The sequence below is a fragment of the Neltuma alba genome, unplaced genomic scaffold (genome assembly GCF_004799145.2).
Source record: "Neltuma alba isolate B1F8T4 unplaced genomic scaffold, ASM479914v2 tig00013478_pilon, whole genome shotgun sequence".
Classification (NCBI taxonomy): Eukaryota; Viridiplantae; Streptophyta; class Magnoliopsida; order Fabales; family Fabaceae; genus Neltuma; species Neltuma alba.
In genome coordinates this window covers 42,413-60,804 of record NW_021637711.1, presented here as the reverse complement: position 1 = coordinate 60,804, position 18,392 = coordinate 42,413, and the positions used below count along the sequence as shown (strand labels likewise).

Genomic DNA, 18,392 nt, shown 5'->3' with positions numbered 1-18,392 from the left:
ATCTCACGTAGCAATTGGTTTCTAATGTCGAATGTCTTAAGACTGAAATCAAAATCACATTCACATTTCTTTCCATTGTAAATACTCCTCCAGTCCTTATTATAAGACCCCATTTGACTTTTTATTTGGTCCTAATTATAAGACCCCAATCCATTTTATTACTTATATTTATGCATTTTTTTCCAAGATAATCCTTCTAATAATGATAGTTTTAGCCAATATACTTAATTAGCAAGGATATTTTAGGAATGACAACACTTATTTATTATAAATAACCAACTTAACTTACTTCCTTAATCTCCTCAAATAAGTCAATTGGGTCTTATAATTAGGACCGGAGGAGTATATCGTTTCTGAGACATAGCATCCTCCCCCGCAACTTGGACCATCATGAGTTAATAATTTGTGAACAGTTACCATAACATTGCCAACACCACCAACCCCTGAAAGAATCTGACTAATAAACAGTTCATAATCTTATCTTGCAAATCATCTGGGAGGTTAATGTGCCAAAGCTGTACCTCTGACTCCGTGCGTTGCTTGTAATTCAGCTGCCCAAGTGAGGAACTCATGGCAAAAGTCCACTGACCTCAATCCTCCATTTGAAAACCCGCAAGAAACATGGTATAAACCTCAAATTACAAGGCAACCATGTCTGATGTCCAAACCATGAAAGAGGATGTAGATTCAACATCCGCGGCTGTCAACCAGAATAAATCAGAACTTGAACTTCTTTTTATGCTTTTTGACGACAGCGAGTCCAGGATCCTCAACTTTCTGCAGCAAAACAAATCGAGTTAGTTACTATGTAAGGAGTGACATGCAAATAACAAAGCATATCCAGCAAAGACCTTCCGCTTTTTGTTTTTCTTTTTGTCTTTTTTCTTCTTGTTCTTTCTCTTCTTACATTCCTTCACTTGAGAAAGTTCATTCTTCTCACCTTCAGAATCCTGCCAAGATCAGCAACAAATTAGAGAAAGTGATGAGAGCAGATGGCTGAACAAATATTCAGCTACCATTAGAAGTAATTTGTAATCAAGCACCCCACCTCAGTGTCAGTGTCACCAAAGGAGTCTACGTGCCGGACACTTCTTTCTGGATTCGAAGTACTGCTTGCTGTTAAAAACCAGGGGGGGAAAAAAAACTGTTGGTGACTATTGCACAAAATTAATCATTAGACCCAAAAGTCATGTTTTGCAAATGGGCAATCGAAATTCTCAAGTATATAAAAATTTACTTATAGTAATCTGATACGAGTCCTATCTAATATTCATTGATATTGAAGTTGGTTATGACGTGTCGAACATGAAATTTTTTTATTTCCCCAATATTATCCCTAAGCATCTTACAATTTTCGAAATGATTCAGAAATTGAGGTTCATTTATCCACCACTACCAAAGAAAAAAACAGGCCAAGATCAACAGAAATCATGTCTTCACGACCATCGATCGAAGTGAATGAATTTCTTAAAACAGGACATGGATACAGAAAACAGTTTATGGCAAGCTGAGCAAGATATATGATAATCAGATATTGCACATTTGCTTCTTATTTATCATTCATATAATATGTACAATCACAATAACCAACCTTTATATACTATCATTAATAGTAATCTTATGTTCCTAATCCCCATCAGTATATGCCACTCAAGCAAATTGCATTCCATTAAATATCTTCATATTCACAACTTTTGCACATATCTTGGATGACTACTAATACCAAACGCGCACACAACGAGCCTTCTAAGGAAACGGGGAAAGAAAACGAAAGTCGAAGGCTTACTAGCAAAAACAGTCTGTTTGGCATCATTGACAGCGACTTCAAGAAGATCAGGGTTAATAGACGCCAAACCATCAGGCTCCTTCAGTTTTCTCTCAAGAAACTTTGCTAATGCCGCCGCTTTGTTTGTGGTCACCGGTCCACCAGGATGAGCCAATCTTCATGGGCATATTAGAATTCGGCCAAAAAAAGTCAATATCAGAACAACAAAATCTCAAGGTGCCAGAGAAAAGGGAATCAATAAACGACGAATCCGAACAACAGATTTTTTCCCCTTTTAAACAACAAAACTCGATCAACAGTTAATGTCAGCATAATTCTGAAGGGAAAAAAGGGAGAGGGTAGAAGAGGAAGATGAAAAAACCTGGGCTGAGAACTGGAAGTGCGAGATAGAGAAGGAAGAGGAGCGAATTTACTGCCTCTAAGCGCGCGTCTTTCATCTTCGCTTAGAGTTTCGATCTCTTTGACCATTCTCTGGCTCTCCCGGCCGCCCTCAACAATCCGACCAGAGCAGTTCCGGCTCGTTTGGGCAAATGAGTAAAATTAAATCCGAGTGAGACCTTATACGGCACCGTTTCAGGGCAATGATCCTGTGGGGCGAGCAGATCTTATTTGCTCATATCTCCACCATTGAAGTAATCCAATGACTCCATACTGCCAATTTTATAAATAAATATAAATACTTCTCCCGGTAAGAAAATAGCCGTTGATAGCTTTAAATTTGTAAAAAAAAAAAAAAAAAATTTTAAAAATATTTTTCCTTTTCCTTGAACTTAATGATGATAATAATGTCCAAGAATTAAAATCATTAATCATGACAACAACTTGTTGCAATTAAGGAGGGGTAAGCATTTTTTTTTTGGGGATATACAAAAAAGGGGTAACACTAATTAAAAAAAAAAAAGAAGTGCAACTGCCACATCTTTATCTTATATTTAGATTAAGTAGTGTTTTAAAACTTTATAGGGAGAATTTCAATTAAGGACCGCAGAAGACAATTTATATCAATCAAGGATCAAAACTTTCTGAAATTTCACTGCAGGATCAAGGGACTAAATTGAAATTAAAATTTAGAGTGAGATTACAATAATACCCCTCCCTTTTTATTTTATTAAAAAATAAATATTAACCGAAGATACTGTTCCAGCCACCGGAGGTCAGAGGTCCTGCCACTGGCGCTTAGGTGGCCGCTGCCGGGAGTTCGGCCACCAGTGGTTGGAACAGTAGCTCCGGCTGGCCTCCGGTGGCCCGAAATTTTTTTTGTTTAAAACAAATTAGCCAAGGGAGGGTTTGAACCCATGACCCCTTGGCACACCAAAAGGTTTGCAACCACCAAGCCAAGCAATCCATTCAAACATAAGATGCAAATAAAAATACATATAACAAAACAAACGCAACTGTTTGAGTGTAAGTGAACAGGTAAAATTAGACGATTTACAAGTGGAATTCAGCAATTTACAACCAAATTTGGCAAACACAAGAGAATGCATAACCCAAAATGTAAGTGTTTGAGTGTAAGTGAACAAGTAAAATTTGACGATTTACAAGTGGAATTCAGTAATTTACAACAAAAATTAAGTAATCTACAAATAACATAATAGAAGTCATAATCCCAAATGTAAGTGTTTAAGTGCAAATGAGCAAGTGAAATTTGAAGATTTATAACAAAAGTTTATGGATTTACAACCCAAATTTGGCAAACACAAGAGAATACACAACCCAAAATGTAAGTGTTGGAGTGTAAGTGAACAAGTGAAATTCGATGATTTACAAGTGGAATCCAGCAATTTACAACAAAAATTAGGTAATATACAAATAACATAATAGAAGTCATAATCCCAAATGCAAGTGTTTAAGTGCAAATGAGCAAGTGAAATTTGAAAATTTACAACAAAAGTTTATGGATTTACAACCCAAATTTGGCAAACACAAGAGAATGCACAACCCAAAATGTAAGTGTTTGAGTGTAAGTGAACAAGTGAAATTCGACGATTTACAAGTGGAATTCAGTAATTTATAACAAAAATTAGGCAATTTACAAATAACATAATCGAAATCATAACCTTAAATGCAAGTGTTTAAGTGCAAATGAGCAAGTGAAATTCTCTTGCAAATCTATAAACTTTTGTTGTAAATCTTCAAATTTCACTTGCTCATTTACACTTCAACACTTGTATTTAGGATTGTGAGTTCCATTATGTTATTTGTAAATTTCCTAATTTTTGTTGTAAATTGTCGAATTTCACTTGCAAATCCATAAACTTTTGTGTAAATCTTCAAATTTCACTTGCTCATTTGCACTTAAACACTTGCATTTGGGATTATGACTTTTATTATGTTATTTGTAGGTTGCCTAATTTTTGTTGTAAATTGTTGAATTCCACTTGTAAATCGTCGAATTTCACTTGTTCATTTACACTCAAACACTTATATTTTGAGTTGTGAATTCTCTTGTGTTTGTTAAATTTGGGTTGTAAATTCATAAACTTTTGTGGTAAATCTTCAAATTTCACTTGCTCATTTGTACTTAAACACTTGTATTTGGGGTTATGACTTCGATTATGTTATTTATAAATTGCCTAATTTTTGTTGTAAATTGCTGAATTCCACTTGTAAATCGTCAAATTTCACTTGTTCATTTACATTCAAACACTTATATTTTGGGTTATGCATTCTCTTGTGTTTGCTAAATTTGGGTTGTAAATCCATAAACTTTTGTTGTAAATCTTCAAATTTTGCTTGCTTATTTGCATTTAAACACTTGCATTTGGGATTATGACTTCTATTATATTATTTGTAGATTGCCTAATTTTTGTTGTAAATTGCTGAATTCCACTTGTAAATCGTCTAAGTTTACTTGTTCACTTACACTTAAACAATTGCATTTGTTTTGTTATATCTATTTTTATTTGCATTTTATGTTTGAATGGGTTGCTTGGCTTGGTGGTTGCAAACTTTTTGGTGTGCCAAAGGGTCATGGGTTCAAACCCTCCCTTCGTCACCCTGTTTTAAACAAAAAAAATTTCGGCCACCGGAGGCTGGTCAGAGTTACTGTTCCTGCCACCGGTGGCTGGACTCCCGGCAGCGGCCACCGGAGCGCCGGTGGCCGGAACAGTATCTCCAGTTAATATTTATTTTTTAATAAAATAAAAAAGAAGGGGTATTATTGTAATCTCACTCTAAACTTTAATTTTAATTTGGTCCCTTGGTCCTGTAGTAAAATTTCAGAAAGTCTTAGTCCTTGATTAATATAAATTGTCTACTGTGGTCCTTAACTGAAATTCTCCCAACTTTATAATTAGTGCTGAAGGGAGCACATATCTATTAGATCTTTATAATTAAATCACAGATTCAGCAAAAATAATTAAAATTAGTTAATGTTATTAATTTATCAAAAATCATCATAACTTTTAATATTACACTTCACAAAAATGTTGTCTTACATCCCAAGGTTAAGCATATTTTTTCAGAGATGTAGATAGGGGTATAACTATGAAAGACACGTTTGAGACGAACATATTAATAACTAATGAATACTTTATAAATTTTGATGTGTATTCTATTAAGAAACATGAAAAACTTGTTTAAAAAAGTCTCACAGATAGAAAGAGAGAATAAATAATAATAACAACAACAATAAGAGAGACTGTATTACATAAATATGCCCAATTGGTTGTTCTCCCTAAGACAAATAGTATAACTTCTTATGCAAGTGCATCACATGTATTGATGTATTTGTTATTTGGCAAGTGAGTAAAAATTAATTGCTTGGGGGTAGATAACAAATAATTGATATTGTTTTAGTGATGTATATTTAATAAAATAGACTACGAACGTGGTGCAAAAATGCAGAAAATAAATGTATAATAGAAAGGACATGATTTGATCCTTCAACCCCTCCAAAACACCAGTTAAAAGATTGATCATTCAATCCCTCCCCCCCAACCCAAAAAAAAAAAAAAACAAAACAAAAGAAAGGGCTCCTCATGGACTAATCTAGCAAATATTTTCAAGGAAAATGACAGTTAATACAGGTGTAGAATCTCCAGTTTCAAGCATGGCATGACTTAATGGACTAAATACAGCCAAGTGTTCCCCAAAAGTGAAATCATATTCACAGACTCAGCCAATCATGCTTTGGAAATTATATTTGTACAATAACCCTGCCAAATGTTTGATAACTGTTTCTCATTCTCATTGGGCACTCTCAAAATAGTTAATTACAAAATTGAAAAGAGGAAAATGCCACATGCATCTCCTTTTGATCATAGGACAACAAAACCAACCATATCATCAAGTTTAAAATCCTCTGTTCGAGTTCCATATCAGAAATGCATAAAAATTATTCTGTGACCAGCTTACACTTGTCCAGGAAAATCTCGTTGTACATTAAAACGAGGAAAATGAGAAGAAAATAATACATCACATTGTACCAGCTAAGGAGTCCCCTTCAATTTCAAAGACCGAAAGCTGATCATAAATAAACTATACAAAACACAAGAATTGCAATATTCTTCCTCCCATAAATTATCTTCCCCGATCTTCATAGTACGGTATGACGACAGATCTTAAGCTCCCATTTTTCTTGTATTTTGTAATGGGAGCACAATGACGACAACAAGGGCTGGGGCAGATCAATAAAAATGGGGCCTAACTCTCAAGTTACAGACCTCTTTCTCTAGCCTAAAATCATTAAAACAAGGCAATGAAGCAAGAGGCCGATCCAATAATATTTTTAATGGAAGAGATCAAATTACCAATAAAAAGAAAAAAGAGGGGCATTGGAAATCTTTTAAAATGGCTGAGCAGGTGGTGCTGCTTGAATATATGCACAAGTGTCATAACCACTAGACAATCCATTGTAATTCTTCATTTCCCATTCTATGCTAACCAAGGAAGAATTTGAAAATGTCACTCAGTGAAACAATGCCTTCTACTCGCTTGCTCCCGGCTTCCACCACAACTAAACGCCTAACACCTGAAATCCAAAGTTAACGCAGCAGATATTTCTCAGCTAAGTAATCCTAAAAATGAAGTAACTTGAATATATGGAGACATGAAGACAGAGCTCTTCTGCCTACAATGGAAAAAGTCACTGATCATCATCAATAATTTTTCTTTCTTCAGAATCACCGCATATCCACCAAACAAGGACTCCGCAAAACTGGTTTCAGGATTTAAGCTAAGAAGTGAACAGATTTAATCTATCATTCCAACTTAATGTAGAGGCCCAATTCTTACACTTCCTTTGTTCAAAAAACTTCAAATTTATATTTTTTTCAAATATCATAGTAAACCTGTTAACTAATTTTTTTTTTTTTTAGTGCAATTGCGAGATAGATTCTCCATCCAGTGGGATAAGGTTTTATTGTTGTTGTACGAGAAATTCTCCAGTCCAAATGTGTAAAAACTACTACATATTTTTATGCACACCCTTCACGGATAAGAACTGCTAGAAGAAAAGTCCATAAACGCTCCAGATTAAACGCTGTTCGTCCTGTAAATTGCCCAGGGGAGTGAAACTAACAGTTTTAGAGACAAGGAATTAGGTAATATTCCACATTCATTAAATTATTTAGGGAGCTAAATTTTTCTTTAAAACCTATTGCAAGATGCAAATGAATGGAAGAACTGAGCTAACAGAGAAAGACAATGTCTCAAAACAAAAACGTAACATTGCATCCCATTTCATGAAAGAGCAGGGAAATAAACCTACCTGGATTTGCCAACCGTTCCATCACTTTATGCAGAGAATCGGATCGCAGGCACATCTGACATCGCTGACTCCTAAGATCATATGAATGGTAAGAGTCCTGGCCCAACTGCAAAGCCTAGAGAAACACGCAAGAGAGTCTAAGAACCAAGAAGAAAATCACCAAATAAATGCCAATCTAATTTCAGCATGAATAACACAAAAAGGAAAAAAGACAGTATACTTGAAATTGCTATAGCATGCAACATTAAGCTACATGCTGAGGTTGACACTAATTTTACTATTTATAACATTTCAATGTGCAACTTTCTTTTCACTTTCTCATTAAAATCCTCAATTGGTAGCAATATATAATAAACAAGTGGCAAGAAGAGGGTGCATATAAATCCTGACCTTAGTGCATTTAAATTGTATATTTTAAAAACAAACACAAAAAAGGAAAACTACTGAAAAATGTTTCAACTGCATGAAAACTTGCCCCACTGTCTCAGAAGGTGACAACGTAAAAAGGGGCAAGGATATTGGGGGATGAAAAGTATCTTCATTCATTGGTATTACTACAATTTGGCTGCTTAAGTGAAGAAAGACATAAATCTCTTTGTTTCTACTAACTAATGAATGTGATGGGGAGTATCAAGAGGGATATTTTATGTCTATCAAGATTTTCCACTAACTAATGAATGTGATAGGGAACATCAAGAGGGATATTTTATGTCTATCAAGATTCTTCGATTTTATCTTATATTTAAATTAAGATATTTAGATCATCTTTTAAATATACTTAGTTGTATTAGATTTATATTTCTAGTCTCATCTCAGATTTTCTTTATATATTTGGATAAAGTTTATCATATCTATTAGAATTACAGTAGTTTAGATTAACTAGCATTAGGGCTCTATCAACAGCTTTCACTTTAGAACTTCTGATTATCGGAGAAAAAGAAAATTCAGTACTTTGCCATCTACATCTCCCTAAATTTCTTCTATTTCTCTTTCCTTTCTGCTTTCCCCTCCTCCTTTCCCTTCATTGTTTGACATCAGAATGTCAACCAACCAGTAGATCTCTCTAACAGTCATAATCAACAAATAGCCAAGAAAAAAAAATCATTTTGTTCTTAATAACACGATGCGTCTAAACCTCACAAGACAGAAAAGGGTCAAAAAGAGGCACGATAGTAATACTCTTTTTTCATTTGTTTCGTAACTTTATAGTCCATATAAACTTCTAGTATGCAGAACATGTTCAGGGAAAATGAGAAACAAAACATACCTGATGGATAGTCATTTCATCAAAATTGATGTGTGTATAAGCTCTGTCCTTTGCCAAAGCTGTTATATCACTATCAAAATAAGGGGGAGGACAACTGTGAGAAACACCACAAGCCGCTGAAAAGAATTAACTGACAGGACAATTCATGCCTGAACTATAGATTGATTCTAAAGCAATTTCAAGGTTCAACCATTGCATCAAGGAGAATGATATTATGGATATAAAGCACAACTAACCTTCGACAATATATATCTAGTAATGAATCATTATCGTCCACTATTGGTATAGAACTTATTTGGGCTGCAAAAGTAAAGGACAAGATGTGGGTGTAAGAATAGCTATTTCATGATCAAGTAAACGTTTCTTATTCTTTTTGATGATTAGAATATGGAATTACCCTTGTTCCCAATTAACCTAACCACTCGTCTTCTCTTCTTGATAATTAATAACACACAAATCATTCTTCCCAAAGTAAAACAAAGTGTGCTCTGCCATTACCCGAATACCTCACAAGGTTGATATGATACCGATTTCACTATTCTTTCAATCAATAGAATCAATAGACTTTCTTCTTTATATGTTATTTTCAAAGTCAAGAGACGCAATCAAACCTTGAACTAATAAATTTAGGGCTGACGTGAGAGAAGCACTAGGTCTCAACATAGCTAAAGGTCGCCCATTTGATTCCCCAATTTTGGGCACCCACGTTCCCACTGGAACTGCACAAATCGGTAATTGGAGTATAGGCAAAGAACTAGAGCAATGCCTAAAATACCTGCAAATGCCTGAAATTTAATTTGGTAAGATTCAAGCAAGCTTCAGAAGAGCACAAAGAAACCTGTCTTCAAAGCTTACAATTAAGTATTCCAGAAAGTGAGGCCAGATGTAAAAGCTGTGGAAATGAACCATCTTCAGACTTCGAATGGATGATAGGAACTGTTGAAATCTCATTTTGCAGGATCTTTGTGGCAATATCTTTCAAATTATCAAATGGCCCTGCCTGCGAAACAAGTACATGGGGATTCTTAGTGCTCGCCATATTATTGGATGCGAGCAGTATGACTTAATGACTTTACAAAGCCACCAATAACACTTACATGGATAAAACGTCTTGAAAGTGCTGTTCCATGTCCATTGCGTTGCCTGTTCAGATATAATTTTCCTTCTTTCCAAGAAGATATAGTATGCGTTTCAAGCTCTTCTTCTGTTAAATTGGATCCATGATTCTTAAGCTGTGAATAGGGCAAAAACATGGTTTCAACAGCATTGGTAAACATAAAAGGCATTGCCATGCATGCAGTTGGGCAGTCAATTGACTCAATTTCACAAGCAACCCTGTAACAAGAGACTATTACAGGCTCCATGAAAAGCAACCAATATATGGTTTCCATTAATTCACAACATCAACACTTCTAAACTAGCTGACACACTTTCATTCCTCTCAATTTAAATAAATTAATAAAACTAACGAATGACCCTATCTTATCTTTTTCTGACATAATTGGCCATGCCTTCAGGATTATCCACTTGCATTGTTATGACATCCTTGTTTCAACTTCCAGCTTCCAAAGCACAACAATAGGAATAATAATATTCTTCCTTCCAATAGATATGAAATGCATTAAAATTTCAGAAAATTTCTCCATAAATAGCTAATCATCTTAAAATCCACAGACCTCTCTTAAGATTAAAATAAAATCCAAAGGACTAAGAACGCCAACAAAGTGCCCCTTGCAGAAGTCCCAAAGAGGAGCCATAGGTATTCCCTGCAAATGGTCCGATTCAAAGCAGGCATATACATGTCAGAAACAGAAAAAAGTGAGATACTAGAAATTACAACACGGGCCATATGGAGCAATAAGGAGAAACTTCTTCATTACCCCAGCAAGACGCTTCAAGAAAGGCGAGTTTAGTACCAGAAGGTTCAAAATTACATTTTTTTCTCAATTCTTTTACAATAAAGGCATGTTAACACCTAGATATGAAATCCCTCCAAGTAAATTCCTATTGCAGGAAACAGATAAATACCTGCTCGTGTAATATATGAAATGCATGTTTCACTGGCAGATCAACATCCACCGCAATAACCTGTGACCAGGTGTCATTAAAATAGTCATTAACTAATTTGTGACATATAGTTTGACAATAAAGAAAATTCAAAGCTCAATATTATTAAACATCCAAACCTTGCCTGACTCAGGAAGCAATTCATAAGCTGTGTGCATCGACAAGAAAGCAGAAATACGCTGGCGGGAGGTCTGTACATAAGTGTCTGAGATTCTAGGCAATACCTCAGTCAATGTACCATCCGTTAACTGAACCTGCTGTATAGTTCAGCAATAAATCCTATTTAATAACTGAAAAATGATATTCAGATATAAATGAACAGGGATGAGCAGAAAATGGGGTTCTAAAATGCAACATAATGACAACGCCAGCTACAAGCCTTGTTCCACTAAGTGAGGTCAATTACATGGAAAACTTAATAGACCGATGGAAATCTAATTTACCAACTTTATCAGCCCTAAATAGGCATCAAAATAAACTCCGAATCCAAATATATCATGGCATTAAAATTTTTGTTTTTCAATTAGGTGAAAATTACACTACAAGCAAAATCCATTATTCAGCCACACAATTCACACAGCAGTCTCATTAATTAAAAAAAATCAGCACTCTTACCATACGCCGAATAGCCTCATTATCCACGTCCATGCCAGAACCAGAAGCTACTTGTGGAGTTGAAATAGGCATTTCATTAGGATTAGCCAAAAATACAGTGTTAACCACCCCATGTTCTCCAGATACATAAGGTTGATGCTCGTCATGTCGCCATTCTCTATCAACCAAAAACTTGTACTGCATTCAAATAATTAAATGCATCAACCACCAAAAATAGAGTCAAATATTTTCTCGTAAGCATTTTTTGGTATTTCACTAGTGAATGTTTATATTCAGATACTTCCAAGCTCAAACGTTAGGTAGAAACATGGCCGCTTAGACAACAATCATTGAAAAAGTTTCATAAAACTTTTTATTAAGCTTGAGATTAAGAAGCCGATCTTGCATCATAAACCTCGAAAAATAACATCAATCAGTATTTAAAAGTTATTTTTGAAATCTTGACTTGTGTGAGATGTCAAAAACTAATTCAACCCAAAAGCTTAAGTTGTTATGTGAACCATAAATAGTTCTAGTTTTCTCATAATCTCTACCACACTCCTTTCAAATAAATGTCCTTTAGAGCTTGAAGTGTAGACAAATCACAGACTCATTACACCTTGTGCTGAAACTTTTAAAATAGCAAATGGACTGGTAAGGATCAACTCTTGAACACGAGTCTTTGATATCATGTCAAGAACTAACTCAAATTAAGTTGTCAAACTCTGAAAACAGTGTCACTTTTCAGTAGTCACAGAAGACAATGTTTTGTTACGAGAAAAGGAATACTAGGCAAGAAATAAATAGCAAAAGAGAAGCTGAAAAGAGACAAGCATGTCAATGCTCCAGAGAAGGGAAAGACTAGAACAAAAATTACAGATAATGTGTTATTATTATGGGCAATAATTATCATTATGGGCAATAAATGCCTAACTTCTACGAGAGATTCCCGGTTAACCATTGCACAGAATTAGGATCCTGATGAAGGAATTAATTGAGATCCCACATTCCAGATCTGGTCATGCTCAATATTCTCCTAAATCACGTTCATTTAATATCAAAGTCCATGAATAGTCTTATAATAATCTAACATAAGCCATGAATTACCAGATACTAAAATAACTACTAGTTTGAAGCCTAGAGCTCCCTACTCTTGGCTTCAAGCTTCGTTTATCCTTTTCTTCCTAGAATCCATTCGCTTACAGCCTTGCATTGTCCTTGCCATTGAAAGTGAAACGTCATCTTTCCTCTTCTCTTTCGGAAATGATTATACAATTTTTATTAGAAAGCAAATCATCAAAAGAAATCATACAAGGAATACAATATACATCAGAAGGAAAATCTTCCAAACCAAGTAGCGTAAATAAATAAAAGCACTACACACCAACATATAAGCTACTTATTTGCTGTACTTTGACATGCTAGTTCAAGAAAAACGTGTTCTTCACATCATGATCTGTTTCTCTCCATGCATGTCCTGCAGACTGCAGTGCCTCTGCTGGGAGTCCAAACTGCACCATTCAATTACGTGTTGATCCATCCTGGCCATTCAACCACAGACTTCATCCCGACTGTCCATTTCTTTCAAACCTTTCCTCCTCCTCATGCAGACTCCAGAATCTGCTTCTTCAATGGTTTCACAGGAAAAATTTGTGAAGTTAGCTGCGACTCCTCAGGCATGTTTCTGACAGTATCAAATACACCAAACCCAATCTAAGCAGATATCTAACAGTAGCAAATATTTTTTCATCTTAAATTATTAACTCACTTAAATTTCATATTCCAAATCCCCCTATTGTTAGTTTTAAGAGATGGGGGTTGCGTGATATGCTTAAATGGATGGGGAGAAATTTTGGATTGCTCAGCTTGAAAGGGTTCTTTTGTGCATGCTTCTACTCATGTGGCCACATTTTTCTCCATCTCAAACAACATGAGACACATATATCCATTTCAGATAAACATCCATTCCTTATTCAAGCACTATCTCACCCTCAAATTTATATTAGACTGAGAACTCTAATTTTGTTGGATATTTCTATATTTTTATGTTAATAGAGCAATTGCTGTTATATGAATTGCATCTGAAGATGTGCACAATCTTCGGGCAGTAAAAGGGGGCTTTAGAGAAGAGAATGTGGTTGTGGCCTTTCCCATCTTCAACTAACAAGAAGAACAGATCTTTCCCACGCAATCCAATGAGTGACAGAGTCTGGAGAAGAAAAATGGATGAGCAGGATGAAGTCTGCGACTGAAAAGCCAGGATGGAACAAAACTAAATGGCGCTGTTCGGACTCACAGTAGAGGTGCCATAGAGGCATGCCAAGCAGAGTACCACCTCGCCTTTCCATCAACAACAGATGAACAGGTAAAAAAGGGGATGAACAGGTGAAACGAGACCACAACATGTTTTGTAATTATTTTGAAGTGAAAATTCAAATCCAAGAATAAAATCACTTAATTCACAAATACATTGAATTCAAGGGAGATTTTTCCCCAACCTCATATGGAAGCTTACGCTGATGAATATTTACTTCCAGAATGACTGACCTGATGATAACCAGGGGCCAAGCTATGAATGACTTGAAATACAGTCGGGCAACCCTCAACTGGCGACATACGTAGAAACTCAGACCACCTTTGCAACGAAAATTGAATGTAAGAAAACGAAATAAGCAAACTAACATGAATCCCACGAAAACCCTTAAATTAGGCTAAAATACAGCCAAATAAGAAGAAGATGAGCAGAGAATGAATTTAGTAGTAATTAATTATAGACGCACCGTGTGAATGAACCGCATAGATACACTTCTCTTCCACCATATGGCCACACGAACCGCATAGGAATTGGCAGTGTCCCGGCAACACTACCTGCGTTCTTTGAAAGATTCATTCTCGAACTGTATGGGTGCACTCCAGTCACGAACGTTGCTCTATGTATAACATCCAAGAACCAGACTTCATCATAGCATGTTAGCCTGTTAAATTCACGGATTATGAATGTCGCACTATTTCAAGGTAACATGAAGCCAAAAAACGAATCAACATCAAATCATCAAAATATATTTTAAAAAACACCAAAAATTCAAGCTTTATTTTCCAAAACAAATTATGGTCGTTGCTCTCCCCAAATCAAACACATCAACCAGATAACCGTCATTTTGCATGCAACCCACATGTCATTAGTACACAAAACCCTAAACCTGAACGAAAAAACCTACCAAATCGACGAAATATCTGTCAAAACCCAGCGGAGAAACTCTCACTAAAACATGATCGAAACCCTATGGAACCATTAAAAAATGGAGGTGAGCAACGATACTGTGAACTGCGGGAAAAATAAAATACGGACGATATAATAATAAAATATAGGGGCAAATGGGGACCCGTAAGGAAAGGTGCTAATGCTATTTCCCCATCCTGATTCCTGATTTACACTGATAGAGAGAAAAAGGGATGACCGGTAGTAAAGCTAGCAAGAATTAGCAAAACTGAACCTTTTTATGTTGGCTGGAAAAAAACCGAACCTTTTTATTAAGGGTAAATATTTAATTTTAATTCTAATCTTATTTTACAAATACAATTTTACCCCTGATTTTGGGTTCAATTTTGCCCAGAATCAAGGATTAAAGGGGTGTTTGGATAAAATCAAAACCATGGTTTCAGAAGTGTTTTTACAGTATACGAAGCAAATATGTAGAAGAGATTGCCTCGATTTGCAGAAAAGTGCTTCTGAAAAGTGATTTTAAGGGCATCCAAACACCCCCTAAATCACCTTACTAAAAGAAGATTAAAGTTCAGCTATTAGAATTGTAAATAGTTAAATAAGAATAGTTATGAGATCTCTTGCAACTCTTAATATATTTTTTGAATTTTTGAAACAAAAGTAACTAATATTAAATGAAAAAAGACAGTAAAATACTCTCAAAATTACTAAATGACAAATTAGAGTCGGTGAATTTCAAAATCCCAATTCAGGCCCGAGGTACCATTTTGAAATTTTCAAATCTTGTAAAATGACAACTTTGTCATTACTGTCGATAATTACTTCTACATAGTTATTGACTACTCTATTTTAATTATTGACTATTTTTGTTTTCAAAGTTTCGGTGACTACTTTTATATAGCTATTGACTACGCAAGAATAGTAAATCGCATTACTAGAGTAGTTAGTAGCTTAATAAGAGTAGTCATCAAAGTTTAAAAGTAAATAGAGTCAATAGCTAAAAAAGAGTAGTTAGTACATAAGAAAGAGTAGTTATCGGATCTCCGGTAACCAGTCATCAGAGTTCCAATCACATGTCATCAGAGTTTAAAAATAAACGTAGTTAATAGCTAAAAAAGAGAAGTCAATATATAAAAAAAAAAAAAAAGTCACTGGAGCTCTTGTGACAGGTCACCAGAGCTCCGATGGTTGGTCGTCAGCAAGGTTGTTAGCGTTAGAGCTCTGGTGGGCGGAATTGCTGAGGCGGCAGTATTTTAAAAAAATAATAAAGGACATTTCTGTAATTTTACAAGATTTAAAAATTCTAAAAAAATACCTGGGGTTTGAATTGGGATTTTAAAATTCAAATACCCTCATTTATGATTTAGTATTTTTGAGGATATTTTAGTGTTTTTTTCCTAATATTAAAACTAAGATAGTTAATAGCTCAATAAGAATAATTATTAAAACTCTAGAAGTAAAAAGCAGTTAATAGTTTAACAACAATAATTGATACTGTTATAGGATAGTTATGGAAACTCTAATAGCAAAAGTAATTAAAAGTTGTATAATTATTTTTATAAAAGTAGTTACCAAAATTTTGATGCCCAATTAGTGGAGCTGGTAATCGGCCGTTGGCGGCACTGGAAAGTCGACCAAGGTGGCTTAGGCCTATTCTTTTGGAAGTCTTTTGACCAAACTTTGAAATCTCAATTGAAACCCATTGATTAATTAGTGATTTTACATATTTTGGCCTTTCGGTATTTTAAAATTTAACAAAATTTTTTTGGTTATTTTCCTAATCACCACAAATCAAACTTAAAACAAAATATTTCTAAATTTTTTGTGATGAAATTAAGTATTTAAAAATTCTAATTAATATTTTTTTTCATTTCCTATCAACACGACTAATTATTTGAAGGGAAAGAGAAAATAAAATACCTTAAAAAATTATTAAATAATAAATTAATGTGGTTGAATTTCAAAATCTCAATTTAGACCCTTTGTATTATTTTGGAATTTTCAAATCTTGTGAAATTATGCAAATGTCCTTCACTATTTTTTTTCTTTTAAAATATTGCTACCTCAGCACCCTTAGCCTGTTTCTGACCATTGAAACTTTGACGACATGTCACCGGAACACCAGTGACCAATTGCTAGAACTCCAGTTACTGTTTTTTCTTATGTACTGACTATTCTTTTTTAGCTATTGATTAACTTTGTTTTTAGAAATTCGATAACTACTCTTATTTAGCTACTGACTACTTTAATATTGTCATTAACTACTTTCATTTTTAAAAATTTAGTGACTACTTTTATTTAGTTATTGACTAATCTAATTTTGCTATTGATTACTTTTGTTTTAAAAATACAATAAGTGTTTTTGGAGATCTAGTGACTACTTTTTGTTTACTTATTTGCTACTCTTATGTAGTTAATAGTTATACAAAAGTAATTATTAGAACTTTGGAAACAAAAATAATTAATAATAAAACTAGATTAGACAATAGTTATATGAAAGTAGTCATTGGGAGTAAAAGCAATGCTGTCATGTCATGATATTTTAAAATTCTAAAATAGTATAAGAGGTATGATTTAAGATTTTAAAATTCATCTACCCCTAATTGGTCACTTACATTCTTTAGAGTATTTTAGTATATTTTTCTCTTATTTAAATTTGGAAAAAAGACATAAAAATGACACTTAAACTTAAAAATTCCAAAATGATCACTTGAATAAGCAAAATCCTAATTTAGGTATAAGCGACCAATTCGAGATTTGCAAGTTTGTTGAAATGACCATGTTACCCTTTATCTTTTTTTATTGTTTTTAATAAACCAAATACCCTTATTGGCCAACTGGTTGCCGAAGCTTCTACGGCCAGTTGGCAAACGGTTGCCGAAGCTCCAATGGCCGGCAACTTTTTTTTTTGAAAATTTTTATAATTTTAGTAATACGGTTAATAAGTTTTGTAACACTAACAATAGGTTTTATGAGAAATTCAAAAAGTGGTATTTTTACAACTTCAATAATATGTTTAACAAGTCATGTAACGATATTAACAACTCTAATAATCATAATGGCTGCCTAGTAAGTAGAAAAATTTTGTTGTACAGCCTTCATAAGGAGTTAATATTAAAACATCAATCTTTATGAGAGTTGTTAATGTCGTTACATGACTTGTTAATCATATTACTGAAATTGTAAAAATGTCACTTTTTGAATTTCTTAAAAAACCTATTGTTAAATGCTATACTGAACTTGTTAATAGAGTTACGGAACTTGTTAACGGTATTATTGAAGTTGTAAAAATACTACTTTTTTAATTTCCTAAAAAAGCTGTTGTTAACTGCTGTATTGAACTTGTTAATAACGTTATAAAACTTGTTAATCGTGTTACTAAAATTATAAAATTTTTTTAAAAAATAGTTGCTAATCGCCGGAGCTCTGGCAACCGATTGTCGGCCTGTCGTCAGCACCATAGCTCACGCGACTAGTCGTCTAGTGAGGGTATTTGATTTTTTAAAAACAATAAAAAAGTAAAGAGTAATATGATTATTTCAGTAAATTTACAAATCTTAAATTGGTTACTTATGCATAAATTAAGATTTTGTCTATTCAAATGACTATTTTGAGATTTTCAAGTTTAAGTCTCATTATTGTGTTATTTTTCCTTTAGATTTCCTCAAACATACTCCAAAAAAAAAAAACAGGGAGAAACTATTTGAATGTGGTCACGTGGCCATAGAGTTATGTTATTCTT

General features: G+C 34.2%; 2 protein-coding genes across 7 annotated transcripts; both read right to left on the bottom strand.

The window, feature by feature from the left end:
* Window positions 1-349: 349 nt before the first annotated feature.
* On the bottom strand, window positions 350-2,290 carry LOC114737670 (nucleolar protein 58). Its single transcript, XM_028925627.1, has 5 exons — window positions 2,148-2,290; window positions 1,787-1,941; window positions 1,049-1,116; window positions 852-950; window positions 350-777 (listed from the first exon to the last, which is right to left on the bottom strand). The coding sequence occupies exons 1-5, from the start codon at window positions 2,252-2,254 to the stop codon at window positions 718-720; spliced, it is 489 nt and encodes a 162-aa protein (XP_028781460.1). The 5' UTR covers window positions 2,255-2,290; the 3' UTR covers window positions 350-717.
* A 3,920-nt stretch (window positions 2,291-6,210) lies between these two features.
* LOC114737665 (sucrose nonfermenting 4-like protein) lies at window positions 6,211-14,848 on the bottom strand. Of its 6 annotated transcripts, XM_028925617.1 has the most exons (15): window positions 14,811-14,848; window positions 14,646-14,708; window positions 14,208-14,402; window positions 13,975-14,062; window positions 11,449-11,625; window positions 10,953-11,090; window positions 10,795-10,854; window positions 10,443-10,532; window positions 9,864-9,998; window positions 9,622-9,766; window positions 9,378-9,551; window positions 9,003-9,066; window positions 8,767-8,836; window positions 7,500-7,614; window positions 6,211-6,761 (listed from the first exon to the last, which is right to left on the bottom strand). In XM_028925617.1, exons 3-15 carry the CDS (start codon window positions 14,315-14,317, stop codon window positions 6,670-6,672), a joined length of 1,458 nt encoding a protein of 485 aa, XP_028781450.1. In that variant the 5' UTR covers window positions 14,318-14,402; window positions 14,646-14,708; window positions 14,811-14,848; the 3' UTR covers window positions 6,211-6,669. The 6 variants fall into 6 exon arrangements, with proteins under 6 accessions (XP_028781450.1, XP_028781451.1, XP_028781452.1 ...); XM_028925618.1 differs by lacking the exon at window positions 14,646-14,708 and having other exon boundaries at window positions 14,811-14,846; XM_028925619.1 differs by lacking the exon at window positions 14,811-14,848 and having other exon boundaries at window positions 10,953-11,087; window positions 14,646-14,784.
* Between the last annotated feature and the right edge of the window lie 3,544 nt (window positions 14,849-18,392).